The 19,593-nt window shown below is 38.6% G+C and overlaps 1 protein-coding gene across 2 annotated transcripts in view; it reads left to right on the forward strand.

Moving 5' to 3' along the window:
• The window catches only part of rcan3 (regulator of calcineurin 3), a 40,686-nt gene extending 21,685 nt beyond the window's left edge, over positions 1-19,001 (forward strand). For both annotated transcript variants that reach the window (XM_058399210.1, XM_058399211.1), the window contains 3 exons: positions 12,500-12,673; positions 12,821-12,992; positions 14,861-19,001. In XM_058399210.1, coding sequence (XP_058255193.1) covers positions 12,500-12,673; positions 12,821-12,992; positions 14,861-15,015 — 501 coding nt within the window. In that variant the 3' untranslated portion in view covers positions 15,016-19,001. The remainder of the gene's footprint in view (positions 1-12,499; positions 12,674-12,820; positions 12,993-14,860) is intronic.
• The last annotated feature ends 592 nt before the right edge of the window (positions 19,002-19,593 follow it).

The raw sequence follows: 19,593 nt of genomic DNA on the forward strand, positions 1-19,593 counted from the left end.
ACTTGAATCATATCAGAATGTCACAGGTGAGCGAAAGTATCTGGTGTATGTCTCAGTAGGTCAGAGTGTGGAAACAAAAGGCAAGAGAAAGAAACAACTTTAAGTTGAACTACTGACCTCTGATACAATTCTCACTTTGCTTCCAGAGCCCGATTTTGTGTAAAGTGCATATGTTTGAATAAACAAGGTTTTAATTTTATGAGAATGGATTCGTAAGTAAAAGCAAAAATGAACCCTGCTCACAATCCTAACCTTAACCTTTGTCATGTTTCATGCAAATTGAGCCAGATGTAATGCATATAGTTCACAGTTAACAAGTGATGGATTGCATGGCCTCCTAAATACATTAAGAAAACACCTTATTGATTGACAGGTGGATTAGTTGATTATCCATCTGTCAATCTTTTTCTCCTTCTTGTAAACTGATCATTTTTTGTTTACACAGATCTAAAAAGTCTGCCTTTGGAAGGAAAGCTAGAGCTTCCAGATAAATATGAACGCTGTAACCCAACACTCTCAATAGCACTACATCTGTTTACAGCCAATATATCCAACGTGTTTGTGCCAAAGGCGTCTGTATCAAAATACTGTCATCACCCCAAACAACAGCTTACACTACAGTCCAGATAAACTGGCTTTCTTTGTCTCTGCTCTTGACTTAATCAATACTAGTGGCCACGATTGACAAGCCAGGAGTTAAAAGCCTCTGGGGAATGTTCCATAACCAACATCTATCTATAGATCCTAAGCAAACTCTTACAGTCACGTAATGTGTCCCGTAGTTTTCCAGGGTCTTTTAACAATTTGCAGTCAAGCATCACACTCAGCTGGAGCTCAGTAGTTCTCCATTTAGATCATGTCTGCTTTTATGGTTCGTGCATTAAAATAATAGGCTCTCCATCTCAGATCTGTCTCTGTTATCGCCTGGATATATTACAACCGTAGGTTCCCAGTCAGAGTTCTAATATTAGGGTTTGATTTATTTCCTGTGTAGGACAGCAAACGTCCATGCAGATCAAGTCAGATTTCTAGGCTCTGTTTTATTGTTTCATTCAGACTTCTAGGTGACTCTTGGGGAGAGGAAGCTTAGAGGTTTGGATGCTGGACTATGACTCAGGAGGTTGTGTGTTCAAATCCCTCTAGGCTGCTACATCTGGGCCCTTTAACAAGACCCTTAACCCTCAGCTTCTCAGTTGTATAAAAGAAGGTGTACAGTCTGTAAATCACTCTGGATGAGGGTATCTCTAAATGTCTTTGATTATTACTCTAAGGTAGAACAGTAGAACCAACTTGGCTGAAATAGTTCTGTATGTCAGAACAGTAAAATTCTTACCACACGTTTGGTTCTGTGCTTCTACACATTGCAGATGGACATATTGCATGTCTGATGTGGTTCCATATATCAGAGCAATACAACACCAAGTGGAAGTGTGTCTATGGTCCTCCAGCAGGTAATAGGTGAACCACGAACAGAAATCGGTTCCATTTACTTCAATAGGAGAATCTCATTCAGAGTTCTTATATAAGTAAGAGTCAATGCAAATCTAATTTCAAGGCTGTTATATGGGTTCATACAAACGTCTATGTCATGACAGTATAACAGTAGAACCCAATCAGCTTCTATAGTTCTGGATGTTAATCACACATTTGGTTATGTGGTTCTGTGGTACATTTTGGAGGTCTAGTTTTATGGCTTCATTCATCAGAACCAGAGAACACCGGTTGTTTCTATGGTCCTACCTGCTACACCAGAAGAACCTCAATCAGAATTCTGTTCCATTCACTTCTAGAACAGAACAGCTTTCTGTGTATTAGAACAGTCGGAGTTGTATCATATGTTATTTGTCCAAGCATCAGAACAATAGAACCTCAGTTTTAAGTAGGAGAACCTTAGAGCTCTATTACATTTACTTCTAGGGCAGAACCTCTTCCTGTATATTAGAACTGTAGGAGTTGTATACTATAATTCCATGCATCAGAACAGAACACCAGTTGCACATCTGTTGTTGTGGTCCTACATCATGCCATAGGAGAACCACAATCGGAGTACTGTTTTATCTACTGCAAGGGCAGAACAACTTTCTGTATATTAGAACAGCTTTCTATGTGCATGTATAGAACAGTAAGAGTTACATCTTATGTTATGATTCTATGACCTCAGAACAATATATCCCTTATCAGAGTTATGTCCCCATGGTACAAATTCTGTTTTTATCATCCTCTATAATTCAAATGAATAAAATCCCAAGGTGGAGTAGATCTATAGAGTTCTGCTTTCAGAGGTCAGCTCCTGTGATTCTGTTCTAAAACTGTAGACCCCAATTCTGTCTTACAGAAGTCAAGTCAAGAGTCAAAAGCTTTTATTGCCATTTCAACCACATATAGCTGATGCAGTACATAGTGAAATGAGCGTTTTTCCAGGACCCTGATGCTACATAAAACAACATAAGAGCACTAATGAGTCTGTGTCTATCATCAGTGTCTATTCAACAACATTAGAATAGCTGAAGCTATGTTTGGGATTTAGCCTCACAGCAAGAAGGTCCTGGGTTTGAATCCCGGGTTCGAACAGGCAGAGGCCTTTCTGTGTGGAGTTTGCATGTTCTTCCCCGTGCCTGCATGGGTTTACTCCAGTTTCCTCCCACAGTCCAAAAACATGTACATTAGGTTGATTGGTAATTCTAAATTGCCCATAGTAGTGAGTGTGAGTGTGTGTGGATGTCTGTCTATATGTGGCCCTGTGATGGACTGGTGACCTGTCCAGGGTGTACCCCTGCCTTTCGCCCAAGGTTCTAGACATTAAATGCTTCTCCAAATGAATGTAGATTTGTTGATTTGTATTTACTTAATGCACATCTTAATAGACCAGAAGTAAACAAGTGTTTTTTTTCCATATTCAATTGCAAATATGGAAGTGGAATATAGTAACACATCTTACTGAACCACTGCCACAAATCATAAAAACCAAGCCATAACCTTGAGTACTGTCTTCATCTTAATCTTCACTGACCTTTCCATGAAATTGCAGGGAGACAGTCAGATTAGTCAACATTATAGAAGATGAGCTTGTTTAGGAGATTGTTTGATTGGGGGAAAAGTACAGGAAGTCATCTAGGAGTTCTTGAACAACCTAACAACCAGCACTACTTTCCCCCCTCAATCAAGGCTTAATATAACTTCTCCCTCAGTGAGCACCATTACCTTCAGCAGCTCCTCTACCTGTTTTACATATTTCTATTTGTGCCTGGTATTTGATAACAGTTTATTGGAATTGAGTTATTACATTGCTCTCTAATTCCACTCTCAATGCCACTGGGCCATTAAGCTTTGCCAGAAACTGAAGCTTTGCCAGGTTAATTAAACATCTTTTCTGTTTAACATGTTCGTTTTCTTAATTAAAAACAACTCTTTTCTCAGTCCAAAAGCATTACGGCATCCCAGTAGACTGCATGCCCCAAATTTGTATGATTTTTTTTATTTCTGTGGTTAAACAAGCCAGACTTGTAATTAAAGCACTTGGGAAAATATGCAGAGATTGAAATTTAGTGTTGTTAGAGTAATATTAAATTAACTTTATTTAAATCATTTAATACATACATGACTATAAATGTAAATCTAACAGACTGCACACATGTATAAATGTAAATGCCTATGTTATCATGTTTCTATTTGCACTTTATCAAATATCAAAAATAAAAAAAATCTATATATATCTAGATAGACAGATATGCCACTATCTACTATCTATCTAGTTGATAGATAGATAGATAGATAGATAGATAGATAGATAGATAGATAGATAGATAGATAGATAGATAGATATGCAATGTCTGAATATCTCATAGACTTATAGAAGACTGTGGTTTGACACTAAAGTTAGAATTGATTTCACCCAAAATTCCCAAAATTGTCATTTGACAGTTTTTCAGGGTTGAGAACAACAGCTTAAAGGAGCAGTATGTTATTTTTAGAGCCCTCTGCTGCCTCAGTGGTAAATTGCAATTGCAAAAAAAAACATTGATGAGCCTTTTTCTCCTCCTGTAACTTACCCAACATATTCTGTTGAACTTTGTAGGTTTCTAGGATTGAATTCTAAGGAAAACGGGCAGAATTTAAGTCACTCATCAGTGGTGGAGCTCATTTCCGGGCCTGAAAAATCTCAGAATAAAAATAATTAAAGACTAAAATGAAGAAATTGGTGAGAGCCTTAATATGGCAAATTCCACTTTAAAAATGGATCTGTGATATTATATGATTGTTAGAGGTCTGTAAACAGATTTAAAAATGACATACTCCACCTTTAAGAGACTAGGGGCCTTATATAATGTTTGCCACTTTTACAGACTCTTTTCTAAACCGTGCCTAGGATTAGAGAAAAGAGACATTTACTACTATTTTGTGCTTCATTGCTTTAGCATTTTTCAGAGTTTCTCTGTCAGATTGGAATAATTGGTTCATTACAATAATCTCCACACTATCATTTGCACTTTATCAAGGCTGATGGTGATTATTGCCTTTGCTATTGTGTGTACATTCATCACCCTTGAATAGCTGGTGTTATTTTTAGCTCCAACAGTTTGGCTGTAGTTAATCTGCTAATAGCTACGGATTAGAGGAAACATCATTGGCTACCAAGATGATGTTTTCAAAAGGAGTTTGAAAAAAACATTTTGTGAATATATGTTCATATTAATTCATAGATTATGAATTTCTACACTGTAAAAAGGAAACGCACAGCCCACGCATTGCCGAAGCCTCTAGGTCCTCAACCCTTCTCTCTGTGGCAGCTGTACATTTGCTATTGGAAAGAATGTCCAAAGCTGTACTCTGAATTCTGCGTGTGTGGTGTAATGGTGTGTTATTCAGACATACACCCTGTTCTTCACAGACTAGCACCTGTTCTCCAAAGCTGAGATGTACAAACATCAGTGCCTGGTAGAATTCTCAGCTGTTCCTAAGCCCTCTGTATCCCCAGATGAAGAAAGATCCCAGATTCACAATTCAAACCATTGTATTCTTTTATGTAGATATTCAGAGAAATCCAGTGTATGTAACGATTATAACACGCTTTCCCACCACATCCCAATTAGGATTTTAAACATAGCCTTATCACAAAGGTCAGGGTAAAATCCCGATGTTAGCGGTATTTATCTGACCATCGTGTCGAATTCACGAGTTCAGAATCAGGTTAAAATCCCTGAGCTAATCTCATTGTCATTACCCTAATGAACGCAAAGCTGTTAAATCATTTTAGGAAACTTGCAACACTTTTTATGCAGTGCTCTGCGTTAAGGGAGAATGAGAGTGCTATTTATTTTAAAGTGCTTCACTGTGTGAAAGAATGCAGTAGGTTGACCTTCATATTTTTAGCTCGGCTTTTTTTTCCATTAGCAAGCCAGAAGCAAGCCAAGAGTATGTTTTATTTGGATCCGGGGGAAAAAATGCTAATTCCACACAGTTTCACAATAACAAACAATTCAAGGTTAATACCCCACTATGAAGTTCCACATTAACACTCACATCGTTTTACTCCAGACAAGGTAAACTACACAAGTACCTCTACTAGAGTTCACGCTCAGTGCACAAGGTTTCATCCTCACTTCAAAATTCCCGGCTAGCTCTATATTGTTTCTTGATAACCCTGCAAGATTTCTTGCTAAAGTTAGAGGAATTCATTCAAACTCTACAAGATTTCATGCTAAGAGCAGAGGATCTCACTTTAACACCCCAAAATTTCATACTTACTTTACATGAGACCATTCTAACGGCACAAGAATCCTTGCTAACTCCGCAACGTTTCATTCTAATGCCACAAGAATTCATACAAACTTTGCAAGATTCCACGCTAACTCCAAATTCAAACGCCAGAAAAATTCCAGGGTAAGTCCACATTCCAGAGGAATCCATTCAGATGCCAAGCTTTCATTCTATCTCCAGAGAAATCCATTCCAAACTCCTCAAGATTTCATACTAAGAGCAGAGGATCCTGAGTTAACTCTTCAAGATTTCATTCTAACGGCAAAAGCCTAACCTATTCAAACGTCATAAAAGTTCATGCTAACTCTAGTTATCTGTATAGACACCACAAGATTCAGTACTAACTCTAGAAAAATCAGTGCTAATGTCTAACGTGACAAGGTTCTGTGTTACTCAAGCTCCACAAGATCTTTCTGACTCCAAACACCATTTCTCCATTTCACTATTGTTCTTTACATGTCCTTGTCGACTTTAGTCCTCACCGTTTCCTCTGGGGTAAGGCCTGGACACTGTACTAAAGGGCTGTTCCATTACTCTAATAGCTCAAGAGAAGTTTGTTAGACGGCAATTTAGAGGGTTAAGGGATCGAGTGAAGATAGCAGGAGCAGTTTAATTCCCAGTACTGTTATAAAAACAAAAGTTAGAGTAATGCTATGAAATATTTTCATAACAATGTAACATCTTTAGTCTGATAACTGCAGGCGAATGCTGCTTTTAAATTTAATTTATTTACTCAGTTACATTACACACTCCCAGAACTATTATATTTTCCATGCAGTTTCTCATTTACTCTTCCTTACTTTTTTGTTCTGTCTCTCTCTCTCTCTCTCTTACACACACATCAACACTCTTGGTTCATCTCACATGCACTGTACTTCTGAAAAAGCATACACCGACATGCATGTAGTTTACAGAGTCACGGTATCTGTGATCATGGCACGCGTGTGCTGGTCGGAGTGATGGAGTGGAGCCGGAGTCTGTAAGAGTATACCGGAGTCAGGAAGTGCACTCAGAATGCACCACCATGAATTAGTGATCGCCGCGTCCTCTCTAGTTACCACTCCAGGTTACAAACACATCAGCACTCGTTTCAATATTCTTCTATTTCTTATCCTGTGTTCTCTCTCTCTCTCTCTCTCTCTCTCACTTTTGTTCTCTCTCTGTCGTTTTGTCTGATTCCTCCATATTTTTCTCTGACACTTCCTATCAGTTTTCTTCCCCTCTTTTTGCCACCCCCATCTCTCTCTCTCTCTCTCTCTCTCTCTCTCTCTCCCTCTCTCTTTCTTTCTCTCTCTCTCTTTCTCTCTCTCTCTGATGAGGAGATCATTTAGATGAGTGAAGTGTGCTGGGGCAGCTGGTGATGACATGTCCTCCACCTCTGATGAGACGATAAACACTAGGAACTCGATGTTCCTTTAGCTTTTCAGAATAGATGATGATTAGAAACTGCCAGCAGCTTGACGGCGGCTTCAACCAGTTCAAAAAGGTTCAAAAAAATTCGCAATGAAAAGAAATGTTTAATTCATTACTTATCAAAAGCCATCTTAATTTATATCAAGTGTCTACGAGTTTTATGTATAGAATTAATGATCAGAGGGGTTTTAGTGCAGTGTAATTCTCATAAATGATCCGTCAGTGGTAGGTAAGAAATTATGTAGGTCTAACTAGGAAATGTATTTGTTCTGTAATAAAGACGCGAACATGAAGTTGTAGGTACTTTTTCCTACTCTGGCACTTGCATTAACACTGAAAAATTAAGATTAAGAAGATCATCGACTAGTAGAACCAGCAATTTGCACCCTATGACCAACCATTTGTGACCCATATGTAGGTCTTCCCAAAACTGTTGGAAGTACACAATTATATAGAAAGTCTTCGTGTGCTGTAGCTTTCCAATTTGTCTTCAGTAGAAGTAAGAGACTCAAACCCTGTTCCAGCATGTGGCCCCTGTGCACAAAGCCCCAGAGCTCCATGAAGACATGGTGTGTTAAAGCTGAAGAGGAGGATCTCGAGTGTCCTGCACTGATCCCTGACTCTGACTCAACCCCACTGAACACCTTTGGGATGAACTGGAACAGCGACTGCACCCCAGACCTCCTCACCGGACATCAGTGTCTGATCTCACTAATGCTCTTGTAGCTGAATGAACACTAATCCCCACAGGCACACTCCGACTAGTGGAAATCCTTCCAGAAGAGTGAAGATTATTATAAATCTAAAGCTGAAATTCAACATTCAGTAAATGCATATATGGGTGTGGCGAGCCGGTGTTTACAAACCTTTTGGCCATATGATGGATTTCATTGACCAGACTGAGTAAATGATATAGCAGAACCAGTAGAGAAGAATGGAGGAAAAAACTGACCTTCGTTTAGTTGTTTTCGTCGCATCTTCTGAAGCAAACCCTCTGTGGCAGTTTATCCATTCACATTCATTTATGTTAATTATTTAGCTAAAGGAAGCTCACTGGTCCAGACAACAGCTATAGTCAATTGCCAATGTGGATAATTAAAAATAAGTTGCCAATGAAAACAAAATGTTTTTAAAGATGAATTGACTATGAAGTATGCTTTTACTTTTCCCCTGTGTAAAGTTTGAGGTATTTCATCCATTCAAAGGCTTTACCACTTGACAAAAGAGGTAAATATAGATATATAAAAAAAACAACAACACAGATATATGACCAGGATTGGTCAAACTGAAGCTTTTGTTCAAGTTCAAATGAAAGTCAAGCACAAGATGGTGGAAATTATTGGATTATGGCTGTAGGGTTGAGTACAAGGAGCAGTTGATTAAACAGTACTGCGGCTTTCAAAAAGAATTTCAATCTCCACACGATTTATCCAGATGTTCCCGCAGTTCCTGTAGCGATGATGATAATTATAGTTTGTTCTTATTTCGTGTAATAAAGAGCCCTTGTCATGTGTGCATCTTTTTATATAAAGCCCAAAACAGAAAAGAAAGCATGTGAACCAGTTTATTCCACAGCCATAATTCTCCCAAGGTAGCCAGATGGTATTGGGACAGAAAGGGCAAGACATTAGAGAGAGGACAAGGTTGTCAGAAAGAAACAAGGACAGCTGGGAGGAGGAAGAAAGAGAGGGATTATTTTAGAGTCAGGGTTTATTAACCAGCTTCAGCATTTTACACTTATTTAACAAGTTTGAAAGAATCTTTGTGTGCACATTAATCAGTATCAGCATTAGATTTTTGTTAGTTTTCAATAGTGTCCAATACCAAATAAAATAATACATAATTTTCAATGTTTTTGAGAAAGTATTACGGTTATGACAAATGGTGTTTCTCAAAAAAATATGAATAATAATATTAAATATTATTATAGTATTATTATAATATTAATGATAATATTAAATATTATCTTTTTTATATTATTATAATATTATTAAATATATTATTTAATCTAGTCAATTCTAAAAGATTTCAAAACTTCTCTTATATCTAAACATTTCCTAGTAATGGATACAGACTTATAATAAAAAATGATGGAACATATACATACTGTATGTACAGAAAAATGAACATGTTCAGCACATTTATTCTCAGAAAAAAAGGACAGCATCCGAACCGTGACAACGTGGCATTGCTCAGATTTCAGCTTTCCAGTCAGTTGAACTTCTGACCATAAACCAGTTGAGCATAAACCTCTGAAGCATCACTGAACATGTTAATAAAAAACCCTGAGCAGTTACTGAACAGCTAACAGCTCTGTGTACATGCGGTGTATTAGAAACATAAATAATGTAAATGAAGGTCATTGTTCGGATAATTATGTTCCATTTACTAAAATAAGACCGAGTGGACAAGGTATGAGGAGTCGGTCATGATTTTTTCCCTGCTGGTTAAACGTAAATGGAGAGACTTATTAATCTTCCGAGTCGCAAATTTGTGTGTATGAGGTATATATACTGTATAATGATTTTTAAATTGAGATCACTGATCTGTGCTCAATTGTCTTTAATTATCAATCTTAAAAAGAGGTTTTAGCTTATGGTCCAATTCCGGCTTGTTTCGATAAAGAGGAATGTCACAGGTGCCTATTCAATCTGTTTCTCATCGACTATAATAGAATAAATAGAAAAAGCCTTTATTTGTCTCATATACATTACTGCACAGTGAAATTCTTTCTTCGTATTTCCCATCCTTTGAGGTTGGGGTCAGAGCACAGGGTCAGCCATGATACAGTGCCCCTGGAGCAGAGAGGGTTAAGGGCCCAACCGTGGCAACTTGGCAGTGCTGGGGCTTGAACCCGCAATCTTCCGGTCAACGGCCCAGAGCCCACTTTAATGTGTTATTTCACCTCATTTTTATGACAAACCTTTCACTAACTGGATTTATGAAATACTGCATCTATAAAACTCTACACCGAACCATGCCACATCTTCCCCTGTGTATCTGAGTGCCCCGTTCTGATAAAAAGGACACTCACTGCTGCCTCCTCAGTCTGTTTCTCATTGACTATGGATGAGTTATTTCACCATTCCAACACTTTTAATAGCTGTATTTATAAAATGAATAGTTTACTATAATAATCCTAGAGCAGACCTTATTATAACTTCATAATTCAGAGTTTAGAGGTTCTAACCAGTATGAGATAGTTCTAAACCTATTCCAGTATTTGTTTTCTTTAGAAATCTCTCAAGAGCACCCCTTGAAGAATCCTTAACTAGTTTTACAACACATTAACTTGTACTAAATGAGGATGCACTGTTGTTTTTTTCAGTTTGTTTGTTTTTTTATGGGTCTGTTCCCACCAGTGCGCAACCAGTACTCACCTCTCCTGAGTACTATCATCTGCACCTCATTATCACAGCACTCAGGACCTGTGGAAACACCACAGACTCTCAGACACACTATGTGAAGCCTTGCACCTCCTTTATGCTGGTCTTACTCTATGTCTGTGATACTTGTTAATATCTTTTTAAATTTAACCGCACTAAGTTTCCTAAGTCAGAGTTTTAACCTTGACCCTTGTTTTCATTGTGTACACTGACCTATGCTGATGCTCTCTGTTTCTGTCCTATTTCTCTAGCCATAGCTTATATTATAAGCCTTCCTTATTTCGTTCTAGTTAAGTGCTAGGAAATATAATATAATGTAATAATATATATTATATACAGCATTACACTATTGTAACCAGTGTAGGTCATCTACCACACTTTCTTTTATTTTATCCCTGTTTTCTGCACTTTAAAGTTTTATACAGGAAATGGTCCAGTTGTGTACAATACACCAATCAGCCATAACATTATGACCACTGGGAGGTGAAGTGAATAACACTGATGATCTCATGATCATGGCACCTATTAGTGGGTGGGATATATTAGGCAGCAAGTCAACATTTTGTCCTCAAAGTTGATGTGTTAGAAGCAGGAAAAATGGACAAGCGTGAGGATTTGAGCAAGTTTGACAAGGACCAATCTCCAGAACTGCAGCTCTTGTGAGGTTTTCCTGGTCTGCAGTGGTCAGTATCGATCAAAAGTATCCTTTAAGTCCTATAAGTATGGGCCCCACCTCACAACTTAGAGGAGTTAAAGGATCTGCTGCTAACATCTTGGTGCCAGAAACACATTGAGGGACATAGTGGAGTCCATGCCTCGACGGGTCAGGGCAGTTTTGACAGCAAAAGGGGGATCAGTACAATATTAGACAGGTGGTCATAATGTTATGCCTGATTGGTGTATATCTGTGTGATGGAAGATGATAGGAAAATCTTCTTTAATCATGTTTGTATATAGTATAGTGTATTTCGAATAAATATATATATATTTTAAGCTAATATATGTAGTAGAGTATCACATAGGTCTCATGATAATGTAGTATACAGTAGTTTTTATTCATGACACTGTGATATAGTTTTTACATATTAAAGTCATCATGAGGTTTTTGTAAATAATAGTAAGTGTTAATATAATAGTATATATAATATCATATCATATAGTATAGGGTTCATGAAGTTTTTGTATAATGTAATTATAGTTAAATAATTTTTACATAATAGTAAATAATATAGTCTTACGGTTTTTGTATAACATGGTATAGGTAACATCTAGGCTTATTGTATAGTATTAGTACGCAGTTTTTTTAAATAAAATAGTATATAGTGAGGTTCTCATAATGTTTTAGTATATTAAAGTATAGTTATCATGTAGCGTTTTTAATATGATATAGTTCTAGAGGTTCTATTATATTTTATATAATATATAACAAGCTTTTTTATATAGGTATGATACACATTTCTTATATTAGTTGTCACATATATATTACTGCACACTGGAATTCTTTCTTCGCATATCCTTTCCTTGGGGGTTGGGGTCAGAGTGCAGGGTCAGCCATGATCCAATGCCCCTGGAGCAGGGTGGGTTGGGGGCCTTGCTCAAGGGCCCAACAGTGGCAGCTTGGCAGTGCTGGGGCTGGAACCCTGATCTTTTGGTCAACGACCCAGAGCCTTAACCACTTGAGCTACCACTGCCCCATATGTAATATTATATTACATATAAGCATTAGTAACCATGTAGCTAATTATATATTTTAAATATCATATATCATAGAGATTTTTAAATAGATTAGTTATATAATATAGTTTATTATAGTATAGAGTAGTAATATAGTATAACTGTTTTTAAAAAGAAGTGCAGTTTATAAACAGTTTTATACAATATAAAAGAGTTGTGTGTTGTGGATAGAATCACAAAGGTAATAGACTAATTTGTCTCACACACAGGAACGTTTCGAATCACTGTTTCGGATCTACGACGATCAAACATCCTTCCAGATGTTTAAGAGTTTCCGGAGAGTGAGGATCAGCTTCAGTACACCAGAGGCTGCTGCACGCGCTCGCATCGAGCTACACGAGTCGGAGTTCAACGGTTCCAAACTCAAACTTTATTTCGCACAGGTATTTTTACTTCATATCTATTATACTGGATTTCAATCATTTTAATAATGAGTTTGAAAGCTCAATTGCAGCTTTGTATTAAAACGTACAAGCAGGTAAAAGACAGAACGATGAAAGGAAAAATTGGGTTTTCTTGTCGTTACTCAGGTGCAGAACTCAGGTGAGGATGTGGACAAGGCGTATCTGGCTCCACCCCAACCTGTGAAGCAGTTCCTCATCTCTCCACCCTCATCCCCACCTGTGGGGTGGAGCCAAAGCGAAGACGCCACCCCTGTCATCAATTATGACCTTCTGTGTGCAGTGGCCAAACTGGGCCCAGGTATATACACAAAACACACACACACACACACAAACCTACAAACAGTAGTCAGACCTATATAGCCACTTGTGCCACATTAATTGCCACTGCTTAATGTATATAGGTGCAGTCTTTTAGTGGTCTGTGTGTGAATGTGAGAATTATATCACCGTTTGTGAGAGAGGTACAAGAACGTGAGAATATTTTTTGTGTGTGAATGTGAAAGTGTTTTTGTGCATGTGAAAGGTCAATAGTTAATGTTTTGTGTAAAACCCTAAAGAACTAAGAGCATTTTTGTGAATGAGTGGCAAGGATTGAACAGCGATCTAAAAACAACTAATATGACCTATATTAGTGCAGGCAGCTCCCTCTGGTGGACAGAGCTGAAAGTGCAGGATGCCTGTGTGCACATATCTCATCAGCATTCAGTTACCCTGTCTGGTCTCTGTGGCAACCTTGATCTAGTAGATCATTGTCTGCGTGTCTGAATTTTTTTTCCCCCACAGGGCCTACGCCTTTAATTTGACACAGTGCAAGAAATATAGTGGTATCTGATTTAAGACTTCCTGTTATTCAGAAGCCTGTAAAAGAGTTTTTGTGGCAGTCGCACGCATCTTATTCTCTACTTCAGTCCAGCTACCATTTATTATTCTCTCCTGCTTATTCACTGTGCAATGAAAATAGCATCAATTATTTTTCTAATAAGTGTCTGGTAACCAAGCAAGGGACTGCCAACAAAGAAAGCCTGTTTTCCAGATTAGTGGTTCGATATTAAATTCTAAACATGTACATTTAAGGTTTTATCCGGTTATGAGAGAACTTCCTTACAGCCAGAACAGCACAGTCATCAGAGAGCTTTCCATCAGTCAAAACCAAACAAAAGGGTGTGGTGCACTGACTCATCATGCATTTAGAGCTGATGTGTTTTACTGAACCTCACCCCTTCTATTTCCCTACATATTCATTTTAGGCTTCAGGATTAATAATCTGACCGCTCTCTTCACTCGTACTTTTCGTGCTGTTTTGAGTTTTGTGCTCTCTCTCTCTCTCTCTCTCTCTCTCTCTCTCTCTCTCTTACTTTTTTGTCTGTCTACTCCTCTCTCTCACTCTCTCTCTCACTATCTATCTATCTATCTATCTATCTATCTATCTATCTATCTATCTATCTATCTATCTATCTATCTATCTATCTATCTATCTATGCCATTGAATCAATGACTTTCTCTGTGTGTCTCTCTCTCTCCCTCCCTCTCTCTCTGTCTGGCTGCCTGTCTGTCTATCTCTTTCTCTGTCTGCCATTGTCTCACTGACTCACACTGGCTTACTCTGTATCTCTATATTTCACTCTGTCTCTCTCTCTCTCTCTCTCTCTCTCTCTCTCTCTCTATCTATCTATCTGTCTATGCCATTGAATCAATGACTTCCTCTGTATCTCTCTCTCTCTCTCTCTCTCTGTCTAACTCTGCCCATCTCTTTCTCTGTTTCTCTGCCTCTCTCCCTCCCTCTTTCTCTGTCTGGCTGCCTGTCTGTCTATCTCTTTCTCTGTCTGCCATTGTCTCACTGACTCACACTGACTTACTCTGTATCACTATATTTCTCTCTCTCTCTCTCTCTCTCTCTCTCTCTCTCTCTCTCTCTCTTTGTACTTCCTATGTTCTCTTTCTGTGCCTGTCCAACTCTTTCACTCTCACTCTTCATGCTCTTTTACTCTTTTGCGTTTTGTGCTCTCTCTCTCTCTCTCTCTCTTACTTATTCTATCTATCTATCTATCTATCTATCTATCTATCTATCTATCTATCTATCTATCTATCTCTACTATCTATATATCTATGCCATTGAATCAATGACTTCCTCTGTATCTCTCTCTCTCTCTCTCTCTCTCTCTCCAGGGGAGAAATACGAGCTGCACGCAGGTACGGATTCCACTCCTAGCGTGGTCGTGCACGTGTGCGAGAGCGAGACGGAGGAGGAAGACGAGGCCCGGCCCAAGATGAAAATCGTCCAGACACGACGTCCCGACAGCCCTCCGAAAGTCTTCAACTAAACCCGCCTCTCTGCACGTGTCCTCTGTCTAAATCTGTCTCTCTCTCTCTCATATGGAGGCAAAGACACCCTTCATTTCAGCTCTAATTTAAAAAAAAAAACCTTATAAAATCAGAAAGAAATTTAGAGGGGAGAGCGTTTGTCGCTCGCGATGGGAAAGGACGGACCGGGTTAGTCTTGACTGGAAGAACTGACACACAGACACGCCACCGTCTCACAGAAAAGCAAAAGGTAGCATGGAAAAAAAGGGAGGGGGGTGGTAAGAAACCTCCTGCAATCAGAGCACTTTTCATTCACTCATTCACACACTCCTGTAGTCTCAAATTAGTGTAGCATTAGAGGATCGGTAGAAATCTAAATGTATCTAAATGTAGAAGTAGCAGCTGAAGTAGTGGTTTCATATCAGACTTTATTTCTAGCATTCAGTAACTGATCATGGAGGATTAACACACAAGGGAAAGCAACGTTTTTCTTTTTTCTTTTTTGCATATCTTGACTTCACAGATCAGGTGATGTGTTGGGTTTATACAGTCCACGTGATCAGGATGCGTGTGTGTTAGTGATGCATTAAGATGCAGGCAGATAGCCAGAAGTTAATTGAACACACACACACACACACCACGCGGTTGCTGACTTCTGAAAGGGATAGTTGGAATTTTTTTTTTTTTTTTTACTTATAAACTTGGAAATGTTTGTTTACTAAACTATATGTGTGTTGTTGTGATTAATATTGTTCTTACCATGTATTTTATACCACAAGCATTCTTTGCATGTTAACAGCTGTAGCTAAACACGGAGCGTTTTATACCGAACGGCAGAAATCAAACGATCCTGAAGTTAGCCTTTGATACGTATCCTGCTCCTGCTCAGGAGTCCAGAAGGCTGTAAATGAGGCTTTACGATCAGAAAGGTTGTCTGTATATCTCTAGGGGTTTTTTTTTTTTTTAGAGCTAGACGTGTCCTGCTGTGAGTTACAGAGGAGGAAACCTTTTACTCGTTTTAATTTTCATTTCTTTCAGTCTATTCTAAGCACTGTGCTTTCCGTCTGTTTCTGCTCAGCTTGCTTGGTGTTTTGTGAAATCCAAAATCTCTTTTTTGTCAAAAAAAACAAAAACAAAAAAATAAACCCTGAACGGATGAAAGACGTCACATGGACTACCCTTTAACTTGTAAAATAAGGTGTCATGTGATTAACATTTTGTGATGGGAAGAGACAGTCACATGGAGGGAAAGCAACATGAAAGTAGGTTTTAGGGGAAATGTAATCTTGACCTTATAGGATAAAAAAAAACAGGCTTAAAATCCTGTAAGGTAATCCTAAAAAGCGTTCATTTTGTGGTCTTGAGGCACACCGGTTTTATACTTCGCAGCCAGGTGCACCAGCAGAACGTAAGCTCTTTCATAGGCTGATTAAACCTTAAATCTTAAAACTTTCCACCAATCCCCCTAAAAGACACAACATTCGTTAAGCCAGTTCAAACTGGACACTTACCTCTATTTTGTTTTCTTTGCAGATGGTTTCTTCATAGAGATAGATGTGATTTATGTTCACTGCTTAGGGACAAATCACGGGGAGAAAAAAAGGTTTCTCTAACGGGGATTATTAAAAAGGAAGGGATTCTAATACAATGTGCAAAATGTCATCAGACTGAGGCTTTGGCGTGGAAAATATCCACTACAAGCAAACCATTTTAAAAGGTAACCGTTAAAGCGGAACAAAACTGTCTGAAAAGCACATCCATATGTGGATCAGTGGACTAGGCGTTAGTTATATTTCTCTGGTATGATATGTTAGAGGTGAGTACGTTTGCCTCTCACCTCCAGGGAAGGCGATTCCTGCCTCCACCCCAGGTGACTTTGCATGCTCTCCATGTGGTACTCCGTTTCCTCCCCCAGTATCCAAAGACATGCTTTGTAGGTGATCTCTCTTGGCATCCTGTAGTGTGTGTGTGCATGAGATTATGCCCTGCAATGGGTCGGAACCCTGTCCAGGGTGTCCCCCTGCCTTGTACCTTGAATCCCCTGGGGTAGACTCCAGGTTCCCTGAGACTCTGTGTAGGATAAGCGCTATAGAAGATACATGGATGGATGGATTTTTTTTTACAAAAATCCTGTTAAATTTATAGCATTAGAGCCCAAACAGCAGAACAGAGCAAGTGCATACAAAAGATGCATAATATAATATAATTGAAACATAATTTTATTGTAAGGAAGAATCCTGGTGATTAGTTGTGGGATACCTAACAGGTCTGGTGCAGCTGAAGTTCTCCACGCTGCTAGTGCTTTAAATGAAGTACTCTCAACATATGGTTTAGGATCGACTTGCGTTCAGCTGGTGTAGCTGTTGAGGAATTATTCTTCTTATTTTTCTTCTTCTTAGGATTGTTATATAGATCAGTTTGTTTCTTTGCATGACCTGACAACATGACTACATTGTGAAAGCAAAAAAATCAGCTACAAAGAAAGGAGTAAGAACACAAACACAGATCAGAAGCTCATGTATATTTTGTACAGTGGTAAGAACATCTCTAAATCTCTAAATGAAGCTTGATTCCTGGCAGAAACATGTTGATTGCTTTGTATAATGCTTGTTGTAAGTTGTTCTAAGCAGCGTGGACGTTGTCGCTTTCTATCATTCTCTCTGTCACGGTTGTCATCTTCCTTGCCGTCTATTGTGTCCTTTTACCATGTCATTTACTGCGTCATTCTTGTTGTCATTTTAACACGACACTATGCCTATTGTCTTCTCGTGCCGTTCTTCCTGCCGCCTCATTTGCCGTCTAAATTTACAAGCCTGTATAAACGTCTTGTCTTGGTTTGACTAGTAACAAAGTGCTTCGCAGTGACAGATGCTCATTAATTTCCTTATAAACTGGTCTAAGTATTTTCAAAAAGTCAACCTGACTCATGTGTAGTACTTGAGTGGTTTTCTTGGAAGAGGGAAAATGAACAATTCTTCGTCCATAGCACTTTATGCAGTCGTTCTGTTTATATAGACCATAATGAGTCGGTCAGCAAAGAAGACGAGAGGCAGTAAGACGCAAATAAGGAGCAGGATTAATGTAACAGTCAGATGAAAGAGCACATCAAACCAACCAGGTGTACAAGACAACATTATGACAGTGACAAAGCAGTGGCCTGAGAGCTCGAACATATTTTGTTTCCTGGCTTTTATTTATTTTTTATTCGTAGTTGCCAGGTTCAACAAGAGAAGGAGGAAAATAAACCCTACGTCATACCGATTTATGTTGATGTCCTAGAAAATAAGGGCTGTGGCTACACAGTCATCTACTCCTTCCCCAGGAATTCATGTATATTATATTTCTATTAATGCCCTTGTTTTTTAACCCAGTAAATGTTTAAATACCCTGGAGCTTCCACTTGCCCTGTGGCTAGCTAGAATTCACTTCAATTCATTTTAATTCTATAGCACTTTTAACATTTTATTGTCTCAAAGCAGCTTTAGAAAATGTAGAAACATAGAATAAAAATGATAAAGTTTAAAATTAAGTTACTAGTTGTCTCTAATATTTATGCCTAATGAGCAAGTCTGAGGCGACGGTGAAAAGGATAAACTCCCTAAGATGATATGAGGAAGAAACCTTGAGAGGAACCAGACTCAGAAGGGAACCTCCTCTTCTTTTGGGTCACACTGGACAGTAAATAATGTAAATGTAAATAAATGTCCACCCCTTTACATCAGTATTATACAATACAGTCAACATGTTTCTGGTTTAAATCTGGCTTTCTCCCAGAAAAGAATGGGAAAGTTTTCCTGTGATCCCAAAGCCTTTCGATAACGATGAGGATTCATACAACTTGTCCTGTTTTTTTTTTGCGAAAGACAAGTTTCAAATGTTAAAAACGCACATGAACAAATCCCACAATACTCCACGTTGACCAGACGCTCTGCGGGAAGCTGGGGGAGCATTTCAGCATAACCACATGCAATTTCTAATGTGTTCTTATGTAAAAAAAAAAAACAAAGGATGCTGATGCTTTTAGCATGTTTTATCCGATACGAGAAATCCGACAAAGTCATCACGTGCACGTAGGCAGATAAACTGTGATTTGTCACCTGCATCAGACGTCTGTGCTTTGGCTGATCGCTTCATGTTGTCGTTTTCCTCCGTGTCAAACCAATGAAAACCGAGCCTTTTCTGAGAAGCCAAAAAAAAAGTGCATGTTTAAGTGAATCGGCTAACCTCTGAGGGCTCGCGTCATGAAAGCACTTTATTACTGCTGAAGTTGTATCTTTGAGCTACCAGCTTTGAGCTGTACATCGTTTTCATTTTGTTTGTCCGGTTGTTTTTCAGGTAGCCTTGTCACCAGCAGAATACTGATTTTGAGTGTACTCAGTGTTGCTGTTTTACCTGCTTGTTTTGTCTAGGCAGCGTAAGGACGGTGTGTACACAGAGAAACAATGTCGTGTTGTTAAAACGTCTGGGGCGAGCGAGTGTGTGTATGTGCAGCGGGTTGTTTGATGTTGCAAGCGTACACCTTAAAATAGAACGCGAGAGAACCATAACAACAGAGCATCCAACTGATCCCGACCTATCCGATGCTCCACAGGCGATAA

This window comes from Hemibagrus wyckioides, linkage group LG09 (genome assembly GCF_019097595.1).
Source record: "Hemibagrus wyckioides isolate EC202008001 linkage group LG09, SWU_Hwy_1.0, whole genome shotgun sequence".
NCBI classification, from domain to species: domain Eukaryota; kingdom Metazoa; phylum Chordata; class Actinopteri; order Siluriformes; family Bagridae; genus Hemibagrus; species Hemibagrus wyckioides.